This window comes from Pseudophryne corroboree, chromosome 2, assembly GCF_028390025.1.
Source record: "Pseudophryne corroboree isolate aPseCor3 chromosome 2, aPseCor3.hap2, whole genome shotgun sequence".
Taxonomy (NCBI): Eukaryota; Metazoa; Chordata; class Amphibia; order Anura; family Myobatrachidae; genus Pseudophryne; species Pseudophryne corroboree.
This window is the reverse complement of record NC_086445.1, coordinates 998,216,453-998,237,101: the sequence shown is the minus strand read 5'-3', so window position 1 is coordinate 998,237,101 and position 20,649 is coordinate 998,216,453. Positions and strand designations below refer to the sequence as shown.

The 20,649-nt window shown below is 47.8% G+C and overlaps 2 protein-coding genes across 3 annotated transcripts in view; one reads left to right on the top strand and one right to left on the bottom strand.

The window, feature by feature from the left end:
- CLIC6 (chloride intracellular channel 6) overlaps positions 1-20,649 on the bottom strand; it is a 144,577-nt gene that overhangs the window by 15,567 nt on the left and 108,361 nt on the right. For both annotated transcript variants that reach the window (XM_063956524.1, XM_063956523.1), the window contains exon 2: positions 14,233-14,342. In XM_063956524.1, the coding sequence (XP_063812594.1) occupies positions 14,233-14,288 (56 nt within the window). In that variant the 5' untranslated portion in view covers positions 14,289-14,342. The remainder of the gene's footprint in view (positions 1-14,232; positions 14,343-20,649) is intronic.
- Positions 4,414-8,186, top strand: LOC135050232 (uncharacterized). Its single transcript, XM_063956525.1, has 2 exons — positions 4,414-5,627; positions 6,981-8,186. Exons 1-2 carry the CDS (start codon positions 4,652-4,654, stop codon positions 7,865-7,867), a joined length of 1,863 nt encoding a protein of 620 aa, XP_063812595.1. The 5' UTR covers positions 4,414-4,651; the 3' UTR covers positions 7,868-8,186.

The window sequence follows — 20,649 nt, the reverse complement described above, 5'->3', positions numbered from 1 at the left end:
CACTACGGACTACGAGAAATAGATTTATCGGTAAGTAAAATCTTATTTTCTCTAACGTCCTAGTGGATGCTGGGGACTCCGTCAGGACCATGGGGATTATACCAAAGCTCCCAAACGGGCGGGAGAGTGCGGATGACTCTGCAGCACCGAATGAGAGAACTCCAGGTCCTCTTTAGCCAGGGTATCAAATTTGTAGAATTTTACAAACGTGTTCTCCCCCGACCACGTAGCTGCTCGGCAGAGTTGTAATGCCGAGACCCCTCGGGCAGCCGCCCAGGATGAGCCCACCTTCCTTGTGGAATGGGCCTTGACAGATTTAGGCTGTGGCAGGCCTGCCACAGAATGTGCAAGTTGAATTGTGCTACAAATCCAACGAGCAATCGTCTGCTTAGAAGCAGGAGCACCCAGCTTGTTGGGTGCATACAGTATAAACAGCGAGTCAGATTTTCTGACTCCAGCCGTCCTTGAAATATATATTTTCAATGCCCTGACAACGTCCAGCAACTTGGAATCCTCCAAATCGCTAGTAGCCGCAGGCACCACAATAGGCTGGTTCAGGTGAAACGCTGACACCACCTTAGGCAGAAAATGAGGACGCGTCCGCAGTTCTGCCCTGTCCGAATGGAAAATCAGATATGGGCTTTTATACGATAAAGCCGCCAATTCTGACACTCTCCTGGCTGAAGCCAGGGCCAGTAGCATGGTTACTTTCCATGTAAGATATTTCAAATCCGCCGATTTGAGTGGCTCAAACCAATGGGATTTGAGAAAATCCAAAACTACATTAAGGTCCCACGGAGCCACTGGGGGCACAACCGGGGGCTGTATATGTAGTACTCCTTTTACAAAAGTCTGGACTTCAGGAACTGAAGCCAATTCTTTCTGGAAGAAAATCGACAGGGCCGAAATTTGAACCTTAATGGACCCCAACTTGAGGCCCATAGACAATCCTGTTTGCAGGAAATGTAGGAATCGACCCAATTGAAATTCCTCCGTGGGGGCCTTCCTGGCCTCACACCACGCAACATATTTTCTCCAAATGTGGTGATAATGTTGTGCAGCCACCTCCTTCCTGGCTTTTACCAGTGTAGGAATGACCTCTTCCGGAATGCCTTTTTCCCTTAGAATTCGGCGTTCAACCGCCATGCCGTCAAACGCAGCCGCGGTAAGTCTTGGAATAGACACGGTCCCTGCTGAAGCAGGTCCCGTCTTAGAGGTAGAGGCCACGGATCTTCCGTGAGCATCTCCTGAAGTTCCGGGTACCAAATTCTTCTTGGCCAATCCGGAGCCACGAGTATCGTTCTTACTCCCCTTTGCCGTATAATTCTCAGTACTTTTGGTATGAGAGGCAGAGGAGGAAACACATACACTGACTGGAACACCCACGGCGTTACCAGAGCGTCCACAGCTATTGCCTGAGGGTCTCTTGACCTGGCGCAATACCTGTCCAGTTTTTTGTTGAGGCGAGACGCCATCATGTCCACCTTTGGTTTTTCCCAACGGTTCACAATCATGTGGAAGACTTCTGGATGAAGTCCCCACTCTCCCGGGTGTAGATCGTGTCTGCTGAGGAAGTCTGCTTCCCAGTTGTCCACTCCCGGAATGAACACTGCTGACAGTGCTATCACATGATCTTCCGCCCAGCGAAGAATCCTTGCAGCTTCTGCCATTGCTCTCCTGCTTCTTGTGCCGCCCTGTCTGTTTACGTGGGCGACTGCCGTGATGTTGTCCGACTGGATCAACACCGGCTGACCCTGAAGCAGGGGCTTTGCCAGGCTTAGAGCATTGTAAATCGCTCTTAGCTCCAGTATATTTATGTGAAGAGACATCTCCAGGTTTGACCATACTCCCTGGAAGTTTCTTCCCTGTGTGACCGCTCCCCAGCCTCTCAGACTGGCATCCGTGGTCACCAGGACCCAGTCCTGTATGCCGAATCTGCGGCCCTCTAACAGATGAGCACTCTGCAACCACCACAGAAGAGACACCCTTGTCCGTGGCGACAAGGTTATCCGCTGATGCATCTGCAGATGCGATCCGGACCATTTGTCCAGCAGATCCCACTGAAAAGTTCGTGCGTGGAATCTGCCGAACGGAATCGCTTCGTAAGAAGCCACCATCTTTCCCAGGACTCTTGTGCATTGATGCACAGACACTTTCCCTGGTTTTAGGAGGTTCCTGACAAGTTCGGATAACTCCTTGGCTTTCTCCTCCGGAAGAAACACCTTTTTCTGAACCGTGTCCAGAATCATTCCCAGGAACAGCAGACGTGTCGTCGGGGTCAATTGAGATTTTGGAAAATTCAGAATCCACCCGTGCTGTTGCAGCACTATTTGGGTTAGTGCTACTACGTCCCCCAGCTGTTCCCTGGACCTTGCCCTTATCAGGAGATCGTCCAAGTAAGGGATAATTAATACGCCTTTTCTTCGTAGAAGAAACATCATTTCGGCCATTACCTTGGTAAAGACCCGAGGTGCCGTGGACAATCCAAACGACAGCGTCTGAAACTGATAATGACAGTTTTGCACCACGAACCTGAGGTACCCTTGATGTGAAGGGCAAATTGGGACATGCAGGTAAGCATCCTTGATGTCCAGGGACACCATAAAGTCCCCTTCTTCCAGATTCGCTATCACTGCTCTGAGTGACTCCATCTTGAACTTGAATTTTTGTATGTACAGGTTCAAAGATTTCAGATTTAGAATAGGTCTTACCGAGCCGTCCGGCTTCGGTACCACAAATAGTGTGGAATAATACCCCTTTCCCTGTTGTAGGAGGGGTACCTTGACTATCACCTGCTGAGAATACAGCTTGTGAATGGCTTCCAATACCGTCGCCCTGTCTGAGGGAGACGTTGGCAGAGCAGACTTTAGGAACCGGCGAGGGGGAGACTTCTCGAATTCCAACCTGTAACCCTGAGATATTATCTGCAGGATCCAGGGGTCCACCTGTGAGTGAGCCCACTGTGCGCTGAAATTCTTGAGTCGACCCCCCACCGCCCCTGAGTCCGCTTGTAAAGCCCCAACGTCATGCTGAGGGCTTTGCAGAAGCCGGGGGGGGCTTCTGCTCCTGGGAAGAAGCTGCTTGGTGCACTCTCTTACCCTTTCCTTTGCCTCGGGGCAAATATGACTGTCCTTTCGCCCGCTTGTTCCTATAGGAACGAAAGGACTGCGGCTGAAAAGACGGTGTCTTTTTCTGTTGGGAGGGGACCTGAGGTAAAAAGGTGGATTTCCCGGCTGTTGCCGTGGCCACCAAATCCGATAGACCGACCCCAAATAATTCCTCCCCCTTATACGGCAATACTTCCATATGCCGTTTGGAATCCGCATCACCTGACCATTGTCGCGTCCATAAACTTCTTCTGGCAGATATGGACATCGCACTTACTCTCGATGCCATAGTGCAAATATCCCTCTGTGCATCTCGCATATATAGAAATGCATCCTTTAAATGCTCTATAGTCAGTAAAATACTGTCCCTATCCAGGGTATCAATATTTTCAGTCAGGGAATCCGACCAAACCACCCCAGCACTGCACATCCATGCAGAGGCGATGGCTGGTCGCAGTATAACACCAGTATGAGTGTATATACTTTTCAGGGTAGTTTCCAGCCTCCTATCTGCTGGATCCTTGAGGGCGGCCGTTTCAGGAGACAGAGAACGGAGGACATTTTATATGGCTGTAGTGACATAAAATTCTGAATAGCAGGCTGAATGAAGCAGCTGGAGAAGTGGTAGTATCCATGGTAACGATGGGCCTATGAGGTGACTGAGGAGTCTGGTGATGGGAGGGGCTTAGGCCTTATAAGGAGAGGACTGATTAGGTTCTCCCTCCTTTTTCCTCAGTGAAAATTGAACAGTGAAGTGCTCTGCATTTGTTTTGTACTAACTGTGTATTATTTGTGATTTTGTGGTGTTTTTCTTCTCATTTCCTTTCCATCTTTACTAATCTTTAAGCTTTTCATCCTCCTTTTATTCTTGAACTTTCTCTTATTTATCTTTCCTATCTTTTAACATGCCGAGGCCCAGTCGTACTGTGCGGCCCCCTGTTCGTTTTATCGACAGCGGGGTAAGGGATGCTGCTGGCTTAGGGTCAGGTAGTGGACAGCAGCGGTCATTACAGACAAGAAGTCAGGCTGGGAATAATGGCCCTCATTCCGAGTCGTTCGCTCGGTAATTTTCATCGCATCGCAGTGAAATTCCGCTTAGTACGCATGCGCAATATTCGCACTGCGACTGCGCCAAGTAATTTTACAATGAAGATAGTATTTTTACTCACAGCTTTTTCTTCGCTCCGGCGAACGTAGTGTGATTGACAGGAAATGGGTGTTACTGGGCGGAAACACAGCGTTTTAGCGGCGTGTGGATAAAAACGCTACCGTTTCCGGAAAAAACGCAGGAGTGGCCGGAGAAACGGGGGAGTGTCTGGGCGAACGCTGGGTGTGTTTATGACGTCAAACCAGGAACGACAAGCACTGAACTGATCGCAGATGCCGAGTAAGTCTGAAGCTACTCAGAAACTGCTACGAGATGTGTAATCGCAATATTGCCAATACATCGGTCGCAATTTTAAGAAGTTAAGATACACTCCCAGTAGGCGTAGGCTTAGCGTGAGCAACTCTGCTAAATTCGCCTTGCGAGCGATCAACTCGGAATGAGGGCCAATGTTCGTAATGCCGCCACCAGGGGTCGGGCTCGACAGCCTGAGAGAATTTTGGCGGGCGAAGGTGCGTCACGCAGAGGCCGGGTCAGTAGCGCGTTGGTGACACGAGCTGCTGTTGTGAGTGACAATTCTAGAAACTTCTCAAAGGAACCGGTTTCCGTGAATAACATGTCGCGAAGTGTGGGGGCTATGACGGAGTCGCCGAGCGGGGTGTTAAGGAGAATTTTAGCATCCCGAGGTGTTACCTCAGGAGTTCATGTGCCGGAGGTACGCCGCGGTCGCCCCGTGGGCCCGCGGGGGTCCGTGGCTGCCAGAGGTGGTCGAAGAAGTTCGATTCTTACTAGAGGTGAGCACATTGGGAGATGTACAAGATTACAAGAGTCGGTGCAAGGAGAGGGGGCACCCAACAGTGGTATTACAATGGGTTCGGTTAGTAATATAAACAACAGCGCTGACACGATTGTAGCGGGACAGGGCGCGAGGACATTGGGTATTAGTAATGCTGGAAGACAGCTTGTAAGGCCCGCCGCGTGTAATATTAGGAGTAAAAGAGGAACTGGGGAGCTACGTGGTATGAGGGGCACAGTACCGGGGAGATCTGATGCTGATGCGGTATGCTTTGGAGGTAATGGAGCTGGATTCAATCCGTCTGAGGTAGCGTCTATATGCACCTCGGTCATATCAGCGCTGGTCCCGGTGCTGAATGCCAATAACGCTGAAAGGAATTTTTTGTGGGGGCAGAATTCTGCTGATTTGCGGAGGGATGGCGTTGATGAATCAGGGGCGGCTGTTTTACAGGCCAGATCGGGTGGAGGTAATAGGGGCAATAGGAATGTTAATGAATTTTTGGTAGATGTTTCTCCTTGCTTTTCTACAGAGGAGTCCCTTGCAGCCCCTGAGGTGCAGGACGATTCTGGGGAATCAGCTGCGGTGGTAGAGTCTGCCCTGGACGAGGGTGGTCGTTATGGTGAGTCGATGGTGCACCCGGCAGCGCGCCAGAATGATTCAGCGGTGGGGTCAGGTAACAAGGGCGCAGTCACAGATAAAGTATGTGGTAAAAAAGCGTCAAAAAAGCGTAAGCATAGGCGCAGAGGGCACAGGGACTCATCTACTTCTTCCTCTGAGTCCCCGGGTTCATGTGATAGCAGATGCAGGGGTTGCAATGGAAAAAATAAAAGGAAGCGTAGACATAGTAGCTCCAGCATGTCCTCGGAGGAGGGTCCTGAGGATTCTTTGCAATGCGCTAATACTGCAGTATTGAGAGGAGTTCGACCTAGAATTAGGGAGCGTATTAGACAAGGAAAATTCGTTAATATATTTGCTTTAACCAGCAAAGGGAGAAAAGCATTAGAAGAGGCGAAAAAGAAATCAGGTATAGGTGAGGAGGCTTATAAGTCTTACTCTAACTGGCAGAAGGGCATGCTTATCTTTGCAGCCTGTTATTTGGAATCCAGGCCTCAGGAGCACATGAACATAATTAAATATATGTATTTGCTACACGAATTGGCCAGATCCGGGCGCGGGACAGCTTGGAGGTCCTATGATGAGGAGTTTCGGAGAAAACAAAATGGGAAGGAGATTGTGGATTTTGGTAAAAAAGATGTGGAGATCTTTGTAGATGTTACCCAGCCTCTTAAGAGTGGTTTAGAGGGTCTGGTGGACACTGGACAAACAAGGTAATTCCAGCAATAAATGGTTGTTGGGTAAGAATAGGGCAGGCAAGTGCTATGCCTTCAATAATAGTCAATGTACCCTAGGGTTCAAGTGTCGTTTTCGTCATGCTTGTATCCGCTGTGAAGGAACACATCCCATAAAAAACTGCCAGCAAACAGTTACTGGAAGAGGTAGTGGGCAAAAGCAGGATCAACGAATCCCAGCTGCGGCAGCGTCCAAGTAGGGCACTTGCTCCAGTTAAGTTAACAGGTTTACAATTTACGTGTGGCTTGCAGTTAACAGTTTATAAAAAAAAAAAAAAATTATAAAGAAGTTGCATCGGGTAGGATGGTAGGTCTTTTTAGTTGCCCTCCATTGCCTTATTTAATTTTTTCACAGTTGGGGTTGTTCTTAAAAAGATTACAGGAAAATTCCGGCTAATTTAGCATTCATCATTTCCAGTAGCATATTTTAGGTAGGTTGTTCTCTGCCCCATGGCAAAAAATTTTGGGTGGAAAGGGGTCTCATTAGTAACTTGCGCTAAGCATGTTCCGGGCATTGGAAACGGAGTGGCAGATGCGCTATCGCGTTCTAGTGTCACAGGTTTAGGGTGCTAGCTCCGGATGCGAAGGTATCTGGTGACCCTTGCCCGTCTTATGCCTGGCAGGTTATACGCCCGGATTGGAGGGCTTAGCTTTTCGAGCCCTGGCTCCCTCCACTCTTCGAGGGTACAAAAATGCCATGGGAGAGTGGGAAAGATATGTGCGCCTGCATCAAGATCAAGGTAAGACCGATTACGCAATGTTATTGGATTATGTGTGGGAATGTTTTAGAGCAGGCAGACCAAGAGGGTTCGTAACACGTTTACTGTCTGCTCTTTCTTATTTCTTGAGACTTTATGGCCGGCATGATTTTACAAAATCTTTCTTTCTAGCAAAGATTCTTAAAGGTTGGGCTCGAGTTATGCCCCCTGTACAAGATGCACGTAGACCAATAACTATTTCAATATTGCGGCGCATGGCGGTCGTGTTGCAGGATGTCTGTGCATCTGATTACGAAACACTTTTATTTACATTGTGTTTCGTCATGGCCTTTTTTGGGGCCTTTAGAGTCAGTGAACTGGTGGCTGCTTCGAAATCAGCAAGGTCACCTATTCTTCGTGAACACGTGTCATTGGAAGAGGGAGGCTTATGGTGCAAAGTACAACGTTCCAAAACGGACCAATTGGGCAAAGGTTGTTGGGTTGTTTTGAATTGTGTTGATGACATAGAGATTTGTCCTGTGTCTTTGGCGAGGATTTATTTGAAGACAAGGTCTGATGTGCCAGGTCCATGGTTGCAGCATTTGGATGGTATGCCGGTGACTCAATTTCAATTTAGATGGGTGATGGAACGTTGTATTTGCACGATGGGTTTGCCGGTATCGAGATATGGTACCCATTCGTTTCGAATAGGTGCGGCGACAACAGCAGCTGCGGAAGGCTGTTCGAGCGGGCAAATTAGAGCCTTGGGAAGGTGGAAGTCTGATGTATTTCGGAAATATATCAGGTTTTGACCTGTTAATAAAAAAAAAAAAAAAAAAATCAGACTTGAGGTTTCAGCCACTCGCCATATTTGGGGGTCTTGAGGAATTTTTTTATCCTGTCAGGTGCCTTAAGCCTGGGGGTTCAAACCCGCCTGGCAGGTGTGTTTTTCGCCTCTCGTCAAGTCTGATCCCCCCCCCTTATCTAACTCCCTTTGTAAAAGGAGAACAATTCTCTTCAAAAATTATCACATTAGAGGCCAAATTAAAATATGTAATAAATAAATGTTAAACCATTTTAGCAAGATTTTAAAGGGATGTTTTTGGGTTAATGTTGTTGCAAGATTTTTGTTTTAGGGTTTTTTTGTTTTGTTTTTTTTTGTTCAATAAGTTTTGTGAATGCTTTTGTATTTTCAGATTTGCGCTTGGATGAGTGTCCGATTTGGATCATGGGGCACTCATACATTTATTATGGTGAAAGGTCTGGTGTTGAGTGCCTTCAGTCCCCGGAAGCTAATCTGGTCAGATGGATTGGAGTGAGGGGACTTCGGTGGGAGCAAGTCATCCCGCTTTTTTGGCAGCAAGTGGAGAGGTCGGGATACCCCCTGAGGGTGGTGTTCCATGTTGCTGGAAATGATCTGACCAGGAGGTCTGGTTTAGATCTTCGGAAAACCATAGTTAGGGATGTAGTTAGTCTACAGAACAGGTTGTGTTTTTTGAGTGTAGGTTGGTCGGAGATAATCCCTCGTTTAGTGTGGAGGGGTGCAGACAGACCCGCTGCCATTGAGTTGATCCGGCGCCGGATCAATTCTGTGGTTGGCAGAGCTGTTAGCGAAAATTGGGGGTTTGTGGTCCCACATCCCTCAATTTCAGTTTCTGCTCCTCATCTTTATATGGCCGATGGTGTCCATCTGAATTTGAGGGGTATTGAAATTTTTATGGGTGATTTGTGGTTAGCAATTTTTTCTCAGGAGTTTTATTGATAGGTTGAAGGGTTTTAGGAGTAGTTAGGGTTAGTTGGTAAGGTAGAGGTATGGTGGCGGGGTTTCGTTGAAACTGTGGCGGGTTGGGACGGCCTTAAATTGTGGCTGTAATTTAAAGAGTTTTATAGGTGCTCAGGAGATGTGAAGGTGGTGGAGTTTGATACATTACGGGGCCGGAGTTCCATCGGACCAGGTGGGCTTCGGTCTCCGGTGGAGTTTGTACACACCTGAGCACCTTTGGGTGGAAGTTGGGGAATACCTTGAGTGGAGAGTTGGCCACGGTATTCCCGATAAGGAGAAAGAACACAAGGGGTGGCAAATGGCCCATGGTGGCCCCTTGTGATGAGTGGGGGGCTGGGCTGAAATTGGGCCCCTTAAGAGCCTCCCCTTGGGATGGGCTGGGCTGAAATTGGGCCCTTAATAACCCCCATTTGTTATGCGATGGAGGCCGGGCTGAAGTTGGGCCCTTGCCTCCTCTTGTGTTGTTATCAGCCACAGTTAAAAGGGTAGAATAAATAGGGACATTTAAATAGGCCGTCCCTCCTTGCCACCATACCATTTGGTTAATAAAAGCTGACAATTTTATTGGCAAACATATCCTGGTGTCAGTGTCAGTTATTTCTTTATGGATGTTGGTGTATGCGCATGAATGAAGAACAGTCTATGATAGACATTTTAAGAGAACGGAGGACATTTTATATGGCTGTAGTGACATAAAATTCTGAATAGCAGGCTGAATGAAGCAGCTGGAGAAGTGGTAGCATCCATGGTAACGATGGGCCTATGAGGTTACTGAGGAGTCTGGTGATGGGAGGGGCTTAGGCCTTATAAGGAGAGGACTGATTAGGTTCTCCCTCCTTTTTCCTCAGTGAAAATTGACCCACCCGCCCTTGAGGAGTTTATTATTGGTGTCGGCTTGGCGGGTTGGGACGGCCTTAAATTGTGGCTGTAATTTAAAGAGTTTTATAGGTGCTCAGGAGATGTGAAGGTGGTGGAGTTTGATACATTACGGGGCCGGAGTTCCATCGGACCAGGTGGGCTTCGGTCTCCGGTGGAGTTTGTACACACCTGAGCACCTTTGGGTGGAAGTTGGGGAATACCTTGAGTGGAGAGTTGGCCACGGTATTCCCGATAAGGAGAAAGAACACAAGGGGTGGCAAATGGCCCATGGTGGCCCCTTGTGATGAGTGGGGGGCTGGGCTGAAATTGGGCCCCTTAAGAGCCTCCCCTTGGGATGTATGGGGGCTGGGCTGAAATTGGGCCCTTAATAACCCCCATTTGTTATGCGATGGAGGCCGGGCTGAAGTTGGGCCCTTGCCTCCTCTTGTGTTGTTATCAGCCACAGTTAAAAGGGTAGAATAAATAGGGACATTTAAATAGGCCGTCCCTCCTTGCCACCATACCATTTGGTTAATAAAAGCTGACAATTTTATTGGCAAACATATCCTGGTGTCAGTGTCAGTTATTTCTTTATGGATGTTGGTGTATGCGCATGAATGAAGAACAGTCTATGATAGACATTTTAGGTAACGCCACTTGTTTTGATAAGCGTGTGAGCGCCTTATCCACCCTAGGGGGTGTTTCCCAGCGCGCCCTAACCTCTGGCGGGAAAGGATATAATGCCAATAACTTCTTTGAAATTAGCAGTTTTCTATCGGGGTTAACCCACGCTTCATCACACACTTCATTCAATTCGTCTGATTCAGGAAAAACTACAGGTAGTTTTTTCAGACCCCACATAATACCCCTTTTTGTGGTACATGCAGTATCAGAGATATGTAAAGCCTCCTTCATTGCCGTGATCATATAACGTGTGGCCCTACTGGAAAATACGTTTGTTTCTTCACCGTCGACACTAGATTCGGTGTCCGTGTCTGGGTCTGTGTCGACCGACTGAGGTAAAGGGCGTTTTACAGCCCCTGACGGTGTCTGAGACGTCTGTACAGGTACTAACTGGTTTTCCGGCCGTCTCATGTCGTCAACTGATTTTTGTAATGTGCTGACATTATCACGTAATTCCATAAATAAAGCCATCCATTCCGGTGTCGACTCCCTAGGGGGTGACATCACCATTACCGGCAATTGCTCCGCCTCCACACCAACATCGTCCTCATACATGTCGACACACACGTACCGACACACAGCAGACACACAGGGAATGCTCTTATCGAAGACAGGACCCCACTAGCCCTTTGGGGAGACAGAGGGAGAGTTTGCCAGCACACACCCAAGCGCTATAAATATATAGGAACAACCCTATAGAAGTGTTGTCTCCCTTATAGCAGCTTAATATATATCAAAAACGCCAAAAAAAGTGCCCCCCCTCTCTTTTTTACCCTGTTTCTGTAGTGCAGTGCAGGGGAGAGTCCTGGGAGCCTTCCTCGCAGCGGAGCTGAGCAGGAAAATGGCGCTGTGTGCTGAGGAGATAGGCCCCGCCCCCTATTTCGGCGGGCTCTTCTCCGGAGTTTGTGAGACCTGGCAGGGGTTAAATACATCCATATAGCCCCCAGGGCTATATGTGATGTATTTTATAGCCAGAACAAGGTATTCTCATTGCTGCCCAGGGCGCCCCCTGCAGCCTCCGTGACCGCTGGTGTGAAGTGTGTGACAACAATGGCGCACAGCTGCAGTGCTGTGCGCTACCTCATGAAGACTGAAAAGTCTTCTGCCGCCGGTTTCTGGACCTCTTCGCTTTTCGGCATCTGTAAGGGGGTCGGCGGCGCGGCTCCGGGACCGGACTCCATGGCTGGGCCTGTGTTCGATCCCTCTGGAGCTAATGGTGTCCAGTAGCCTAAGAAGCCAATCCATCCTGCACGCAGGTGAGTTCACTTCTTCTCCCCTAAGTCCCTCGTTGCAGTGAGCCTGTTGCCAGCAGGACTCACTGAAAATAAAAAACCTAAAAACTTTTTCTAAGCAGCTCTTTAGGAGAGCCACCTAGATTGCACCCTGCTCGGACGGGCACAAAAACCTAACTGAGGCTTGGAGGAGGGTCATAGGGGGAGGAGCCAGTGCACACCACCTGATCCTAAAGCTTTATTTTTGTGCCCTGTCTCCTGCGGAGCCGCTAATCCCCATGGTCCTGACGGAGTCCCCAGCATCCACTAGGACGTTAGAGAAAAAAGCAGAACCATATGCACTGCAGTTGGGGCAGATGTACCATGTGCAGAGAGAGTTAGATTTGGGTGGGGTGTGTTCTAACTGAAATCTAAATTGCAGTGTAAAAATAAAGCAGCCAGTATTTACCCTGCACAGAACAAAATAACTCACCCAAATCTAACTCTCTCTGCACATGTTACATCTGCTCCTCATTCCGAGTTGATCGCTCGCTAGCTACTTTTAGCAGCCGTGCAAACGCATAGTCGACGCCCACGGGGGAGTGTATTTTCGCTTTGCAGGAGTGCAAACGCCTGTGCAGCCGAGCGGATGCAAACACATTTTGTGCAAAACAAGACCAGCCCTGTAGTTACTTATTCTGTGCGAGGATTGTTGCGACGAGTGACACGGTAATGACGTCAGATACCCACCCAGCAAATGCCCGGCTACGCCTGCGTTTTTCCAAACACTCCCAGAAAACGGTCAGTTGACACCCATAAACGTCCTCTTCCTGTCAATCTCCTTGCGATCGGCTGTGGGAATGGAGTCTTCGCTAGATCCATTGCACAGCAGCGATGCTCTTTGTGCCCGTAAGACACGCGTGCGCATTGCGGCACATACGCATGCGCAGTTTTGCCATTTTTTTTACCTGATCGCTGCGCTGCGAAAATTGGCAGCGAGCGATCAACTCGGAATGACCCCCATGGTTGTGTCCATTACTGTGCTTTTTTGGTTTTCTAACTAACCTGAAAAAAAACCATAACAATGGAGATAAACATGATAAGCTACTGCCGGGACAGTAGGTGGCGCTGTGTCTTAATTTGCCCCTATTATAGCCTCTCTTTGTTGTAATAGCGCACACTCTTCCAGACTCTTGTTTGAACGAGGCCCCTGCCATCGATGATCAATGGTTTCTAACCACTGTTGGTTCATGACCGCGAGTCAATGGCCACACATACACAAAGAAGAATAACTCAAATTGTGAATCATCGGGGCCCTGCCAGCAGTAAAACCATCCATTAGTGGTTGCTAACCATCAATAGCCGAGTTATTTATCTGTTATTGTTCCATGATATGTTATGAAGTTGTACATGTTCTGGTTATAGTAAAGTTTTATCTAACAATCCTCCCTGTGTGTTAATGCGAGAACAGAAAAGCGTGCTGCTATAGGTCAAGCATGAACTTGTGATGCTACAGGCTGAGCCTTCAAGTAGAATGAGACCCCATGTCCATTTCAAGAGAGTTCTGTAATACTGGGGCAGATGTATTAAGCCTGGAGAAGTGATAAACCAGTGATAAGTGCAAGGAAATAACGCACCAGCCAATCAGCTCCAATATGTAAATTTTCAGTTAGGAGCTGATTGGCTGCTGCGTTATCACCTTCCACTTATCACTGCTTTATCTCTTCTCCAGGCTTAATACATCTGCTTCAATGTAACCTTAATGATGGCCAACCCCCCCACCCCCCCACACACACTAATTATGAGACATAGGAGAATTTTGCTCTTGCACTGTAGTTTTGCTTTCCTCAACTACTCTGTTTCCCATTCTAATGATGAAACAATGCTGTTCAGTACTTTATGGTTTATTTGCATACTAAACTGCACCTGCAATGTTTGCACTGAAGACAATGGTGCACGGAGCATGCAAAACAGGCAGGAACAGGGAGCATGGTGTAAAACATTTCCCAAGAACAAAGGTGCCTTGAGGGCGTCCCACTACATGGTAATTTCTGGCCAGGAAACCGTAGCATTCACAAGTGAGCAATATTACTAAACAATACAATAATAACAATCACAAAGGGATTGGAATACTCCATTGCTCTGTCACACCAGCATCCCCGCTGCTGCTACTCTCCTGGATTATCCGGTAGACTCCAGAATTTGGAAGATATCTCCCACACTCCTGATAGAGTGGCCAATTCTCCCAGGAGAAGGAAGGCAGGCTCATGACAAAGGCTGTGTCAATCCACGGCCACCCCAATATACACCTAGAGGCAGGGGGACGTGATGATGTGATTACCCCTCCCACGTTTTGACAGACGGAGTCCTCAAATACCATCCCATATTCCTATCTTGCCCATGGATCTCCAAGAAGAAACATTAGAAGGCAAGTTCCCTATTCACGACATTGTTAAGCTGACATAACACAACCTCACTTTAGAATGTCTCCTGGACATAAAATCGCGGAGATCCACAACTTCCATGAGCCTACAGGAGTTTAAGGTCTGGTCCTTCGAAAAGAAGATTTTCTAGAACTGCTGGTAAAAGTAGTTTGCAATGCATACAAGACATGTCATAACGTAACCCTGAATTAGCTTACCTCTTCAAATCCACGGTGGTGACATTAAATATTACACCTTTCAGCCAGAGGATCATGAAGAGCCGCTGAGAGAAGGGACAGTTGCCAATACTTTCACCATCACTCCCGGCCTGAAAACAATACAAGGTCAGACAGTTTGGTGCAAACTTCTGCTGCCACACGAATCAAGCTGATAAGAAACACAAATAAATATAGACGGTATTTCTGTTCCTTTGGGGTAAGGGAACCATCTAATGCAAAGTCTCCTGACTCTTGTAATGTGCGGAGGTTCAAAATGAAAAGTTCGACGTACACAAGCTAAGGCTTTCCCTTGATATCTACAATTAATGTAATACTAGGCGATTCATTGCGCCCTATGGGCACTTTTCACACTGTAGTAAGGGGCCACGCCCCCTTAACCCTTGCACGTCATTGTGGCGTGCAATATTTTTATTATATGGAGTATTACCTCCAATCATAATTGTGTGAGTGGTTAAATATTGCACGGACAAAGGGCGTGCAATGGTTAAAGGGTCGTAGTCCCTTGCAACGGCGTGAACAGCGCACGCAGGGCCTGATGAATCACCTATTAGGTGCTGTGGTTGGGGGAGTGTCGGGTACGGGGGAGATGTGGATGGGGGAGGGGGTCCGGGGGTGCCGTGGGTGGGGGAGGGGCGATTGCGGGAGTGCCGCGGGTGGGGGAGGGGCTGGTGCGGTGGTGCCACGGGTGGGGGAGGGGCGGGTGCGCGAGTACCACGGGTGAGGGAGGGGTTCCGGAGCCACCGTGGGTGGGGGAGGAGCGGTTGCAGGGGTGCCGCGGGTGGGGTAGGGGCGGGTGCAGTGGTGCCACGGGTGGGGGAGGGGGTGCTGCGGGTGGGTGAGATGGTCCGGAGCAACCGCGGGTGGTGGAGGGAGGGTGTGGGGGTGCCGCGGATGGGGCCCGGAGGTACTGTGAGTGTGGGAGGGGCGGGTAATGCTTCTCCTGCTTCTCCTCCTGGAAGCAGCTAAGCTGCTGTTCTCCCTTTGGCAGTGGCTCTCCTGGAGACTCGCACAGCAGCCAAGCAGCCAGTCACTATTGTTAGCGCCAGTGTACCAACGCACCGCATTACAGGGAAGAAGATGCACTCAATAAACTACAGCTCCCAGCAGGCCTTAGCGCTGGAATGCTCCGGCGCTAAGGGCTGCTGGGAGCTGTAGTTTATCTAGTGCATCTACTTCCCTGTAATGTGACGCGTTGGGACACCGGCACTAACAATAGTGACTGGCTGGCAGAACTGACCGACTCGCTGAATCAATGTAAAAGGTGAGACTGCTGTGCAGTGTCAGTGACACAGCACACCCAGAGCACTGCACAGCACTGTCACCTTTCACATTGATTCAGCATCCAGACATTACCCTCCGCGATATCACCCACTCTGTCCGTTACATTAGCCATCTCGGGGGTTCTAGGCCGATAGGCCAGGGGCTGTGTTGCGGAGTCAGGGCCTCTGGGGATCTGTGAGCGGCTGTGGCGAGGAAGCACTTCTGTGACATCACGTGCAGAGGAGGCTCAGAGAGTATGCGGCGCAGGGAGGGTTATGAAAGCCTTCCGCTGCGCCGCTTTCATACACATCTATGCCGGTGCCCGCAGCAGCTTTTGTTCCACCTGCGCTGTGGCTAGGGAGTGGGGATTGTTGATGCTGGAGGGGGCAGGCGGATTGGCAGCAGGACATAGAACGCTGCAGTAAAAGGATTTTTTTTCCGAATCTACAGCGCAGAGACTTGTTTCATACCCTCCAGCTGGACCTTTTTGGCAGGTACAGTACCTGTTTTTTATGGTCTGTACCGATTACTGGCTCTCCAAACTTCCATTGAAACTATAGGAAAAGGGGCGTGGCCACACCACTTTACCCGTGGCCACGCCCCCTTTTAGGATTTGTACCGATTTTTATGTGTAAATTGTTGGAGGGTATGTTGCTGCAGATGCAGTGGGCCTATTTTGGGGTGTGGGCCTGGAGCTGTGTCTAGGTCGACAATGTTTAGGTCGACCACTGTAGGTCGACAGTCACTAGGTCAACAGGGTTTCTAGGTCGACAGGTCAAAAGGTCGACATGAGATTTTGTTTTTGTTGATGTTGTTTTCTGCGTACAGTGACCGGGAAGCCAAATTAGTGCACCGTGTCCCCTCGCATGGTTCGCTTCATTCGCCATGCTTTGGTCAGATTACCGTTCCAATCGTAGTCCACGTGGATCGTTAAGTATGAAAAAGTTCAAAAAAAGAAAAAAAATTGAAAAACCTATGTCGACCATTTGATCTGTCGACCTAGCACATGTCGACCTAGAAACCCTGTCGACCTATAGTGGTCGACCTAAACATTGTCGACCTAGACAGTGTCGATCTTCAGCCCGGATCCCGCTCCATCATCCCCATTGTTAATCCTGCTCTGGGAACACACAGCAGCCAAAGGGCAGAGCCGCCCATTGGATGTAACCTGTGTGGGAGGGCGTTTCTTGTCCAATCAGCTGTGGGCTGGGTGTGATAGACCTGCTGCTAACCCAATGAGAGTTCCTAGCCACGCCCAGCGTTATCCACACAGTCACAGAGTGACAGATCTGGGCTATTATGTAGGAGATGGATTTATACTAGCTGATGTGCCCGATTTCAACTGGGCAAAGGTTTGCTGGACGGAATATATTACCCCTTTTCACCCTCTTAGGAGTCTAGTGGGTGACTGAAAATAACTGTCACAGTTTCCAGACCACCAAGCAGGTCACACATTCCAGGACACCCAGCAGATGCACAGGGAGAGTTCACTAACTGTCACATTTTTCAGAGCACAATAGTGATGCATTGTAAATGGCAGGTGGACATTTTGTAACATAACAACCAACTACAACCCCAACATTTTTCTGTAACTCTACCGACCAAGACCTTTAATTTGGATTTTATCGTAGCAGTACGCAATGTCAAAATGCAGCAACAAAAGCAAATAGGGTGTTAGCATGCATAAAACGGGGAATGGAGACAAGGGATGAGAGTGTAATCCTGCCACTGTATAAATAATTGGTACGGCCGCACCTGGAATATTGTGTACAGTTCTGGGCACCACACTATAAAAAAGATATATTGGAACTAGAAAGGGTTCAGAGGCGAGCCACCAAACTTGTTAAGGGGTTAGAGGCACTGAATTATGAGGAAAGACTTACAAGGTTAGATATGTTTACACTGGAAAAGAGGCGGCTGAGAGGGGACATCATTAATATTTATAAATACATTAAGGGACAATGCAAGGACTTATCAGACCATCTGTTTATCAAAAGAATGCTGCACAGGACACTAGGACACCCCCTGAGGTTAGAAGAAAAAAAAAATTCACACACAACGGAGGAAAGGGTTCTTCACAGTAAGAGCAGTAAGGATTTGTTATTCTCTACCAGAGGAGGTTGTAATGGTGGACTCACTAAATAAGTTTAAAAATGGATTAGATAAATTCCTAACTGATAGAAATATCCAAGGTTACAGCATCTAAATGATATATAATTTTATAATACAGGTTGAACTCGATGGACATTTTGTCTTTTTTCAACCTCACCAACTACAGTATGTAACTATGCATATGATGTGCCCTACTCAGACAACGGCATCATAGAAATTTCTCACTCATAAAAGTTGTCCTTCCGCTATTAATATATAGATTGGTATGTCTTGTCTTTCCTGCAGCATCAGAACCATCGCAGGAAATAACTCGTAAGCCGGTAACATACCGTTATTTACAGTACCTCCTGTTACATATCACACATTACAACAAATGCTCAATGAAAGCAGAGCATTATCATCCTTGGCACAAGTTCCTTCCACTAGAGCTTACAATCTAATGTTCCTGTCAAAGGGAGGGAAGTGCATTTTGAAACATTTTGCTTTTGGAACGTTACCAACCTACTGTGTCTTTATTGTGGAAGTGATGGATGAGACTCGGTGGCACAGTCTAACAGCGGCCCATTATAAGTAAGTTATATGGAATTCTCACTTTTCATTTAATGTGACAAGCTGAGGCTTCTGGATCGTATCCACTACAAACATAAAACATGCCCAAGCAGAGGGGAACAAGTGACCTTGCTTAAACGAAGCCCTGTTCAGCTAGACATATGTTTATCAGCATTGTACAGCATAATTTACTGCCTGGAGGACAAGTTCCTGAGAATTCCACTTTTTCCTCATTTATATCCCATTGTCCTGGCAACAGTAAATTTCACTAACCCAGGAGGGTGAGGATGTCTTGGGAATTTTCCACATGGCATGGGACTATGGGTCTTAGCACTGGAGAGATAAAGTGGAGAGAGATAAAGTAACAGTCATGTTATGGGATGTGTTTGAAAAAGAACAGGAGTTGGTTGGCTGGTACTTTATATCCATCTACTTTATCTCTCTTCAAGGCTTAGTACATAGAGCCCTATCGCTGTATAAAACTCATATGCTGCAAAATACTAGCCACAGAGGAGTATAAGAATGACAATATGGGGATATAATAAAGAAATTACATGAACAAAGGTACTATATATATATATATAAAACCCCTGATGAGATATATAAGCTGGAATTGATGAAACGCGTTGGTAGGCTATCCATTGATTCATTATCTTATCCTGTAAGGCAGGGGTGGAGAAACGCGTAAATAGTCAGCACACTAGCGACCTGGTGATTCAGTAATGGATGACCATTCACCGCTGGCTGCATGGGGACTCATACCGTAAGGACTGGTGAGAGTTAGCCATCGGTATTGGGCTGTAATCCTGGATATACTGTACGCTGAGCTGTGACGGAGAGATTTTATTTATTCATAGCGTGGCCACGTTGAACTATTAAAGCATCACGCAATTTGGAACAGCTGTAACTGACAATGCTTTGCTGATATACAAATTAACAAATGGATTTAGCAACTGACACACTGTGTTCTGTGTGCTGCATGGCTTGCATGGAACTTGCGTGCCTGCATGGAACTGATGGAACATGTAAGGGAATTGCAAAATTGCAACTACATCTTCGTTTGTGTGTTCTGCTATACTAACACTGTGGCCATCTAAACATATTGCATGATTTTAGATAATATTGACGTACTGTATGATGGTCGTGGTGGCTACTACAATTTAAGTAATAATATACTGTATTGGGGTTTAATAGTCACCTGAGCTTGTTAGAGGGGCCCATCTTGGATCATCTGCTAAGGGGAAATGGTCTCCCTGTGCGGATGTCAGGGGCGAGAAGAAGGGGACATTAATGTGGGCGAAGTCTGCACTCAACAGGGAGTCTCTCCCCGTAGGTGTCGGCTGCTGCTGGAGGGGCCTTACCTCCTGCAGGTCACATTCACCTCTCCCACCACCCCAGCAGCACCCAGGCAGGGAGAGGGCGGACTGCAGCACATGCCCCCTGGCTCCCTCCTGATCTGCGGCACATAAAGCACAACCTGGAACAATGGAGGAGGTCAGTGTGCGCCCTTCGGGGCTAGTGCCCGGAGGCGTCTGCCTTCCATTGTCTCCTGCATTTTCTCCCCTGGACACTTGTATAACTGTGTGTGACTGAGTCGCTGAATCTGTATAATAAGTGCTACAATGTAGCAGCTGCAGCTTTTTTCCAAAACATGTTCTGCTCTGTATACAGACTCAGTCACACACAATATACAAGTGTCATATATCACATTAATCAGCAAAGTCTTGTGTTGTGATTAAGAGGCACTTTCAGCAAAAAAAAAAAAAAAAAAGTAATTTTTGCAGAGTTGCGCGGGAACTACTGACTCACTCAAAACAGGCATCTCGCGCTGCATGGTGTATTGAGGCTAGATGTAGGAGGACACATCTGTAATAGGATGAGATTTTGGCAGAAGCCCCATGGGAATGGCACATCAGACGAAATTCTGACGGACACACTTATGTGACCAGATTGCCTCCCAGCCTTCCGCTTGTGGGTGCGGCTGTGCTCACTATTATTGGTGTTTGCACCAGACCTAGCCTTGGTGCAGGCAGTATGACTGAAACTGGATAGATTATAAGCTCGGCTCACAATGAAACGCAACTCTGTGTACATGCCTATGATACATTTATTCTAAATGAAAACCACATTACTGCCCAGGTGTCATCCAGTAACGCCCAACTAGCTGCAAGTGAAAAGCGACCAAGGTGCTTATAACAGGTAAGTATAAGTGCGCAGTCTGTGATGCGTGTGTAGCTTGCTAAAAATCGCTGGATCTGCAATCAGAATCAGCCTAATGGGTGCATCCTCTGCCATCGCTTCCTTTCCCTACAGAACGCCCAGGACTGTTACAGAACATATCCAAATGTTGTCTGTGTGATAATAACGTCCAGGAAGCACATGACTGGAGAGGTGTTGCAGCCATCCAATCAGGTGTCATCTGGACGTAGAACTAGACACCTGATTGGATGGCTGACCGTTGGTATTCTGAGAACA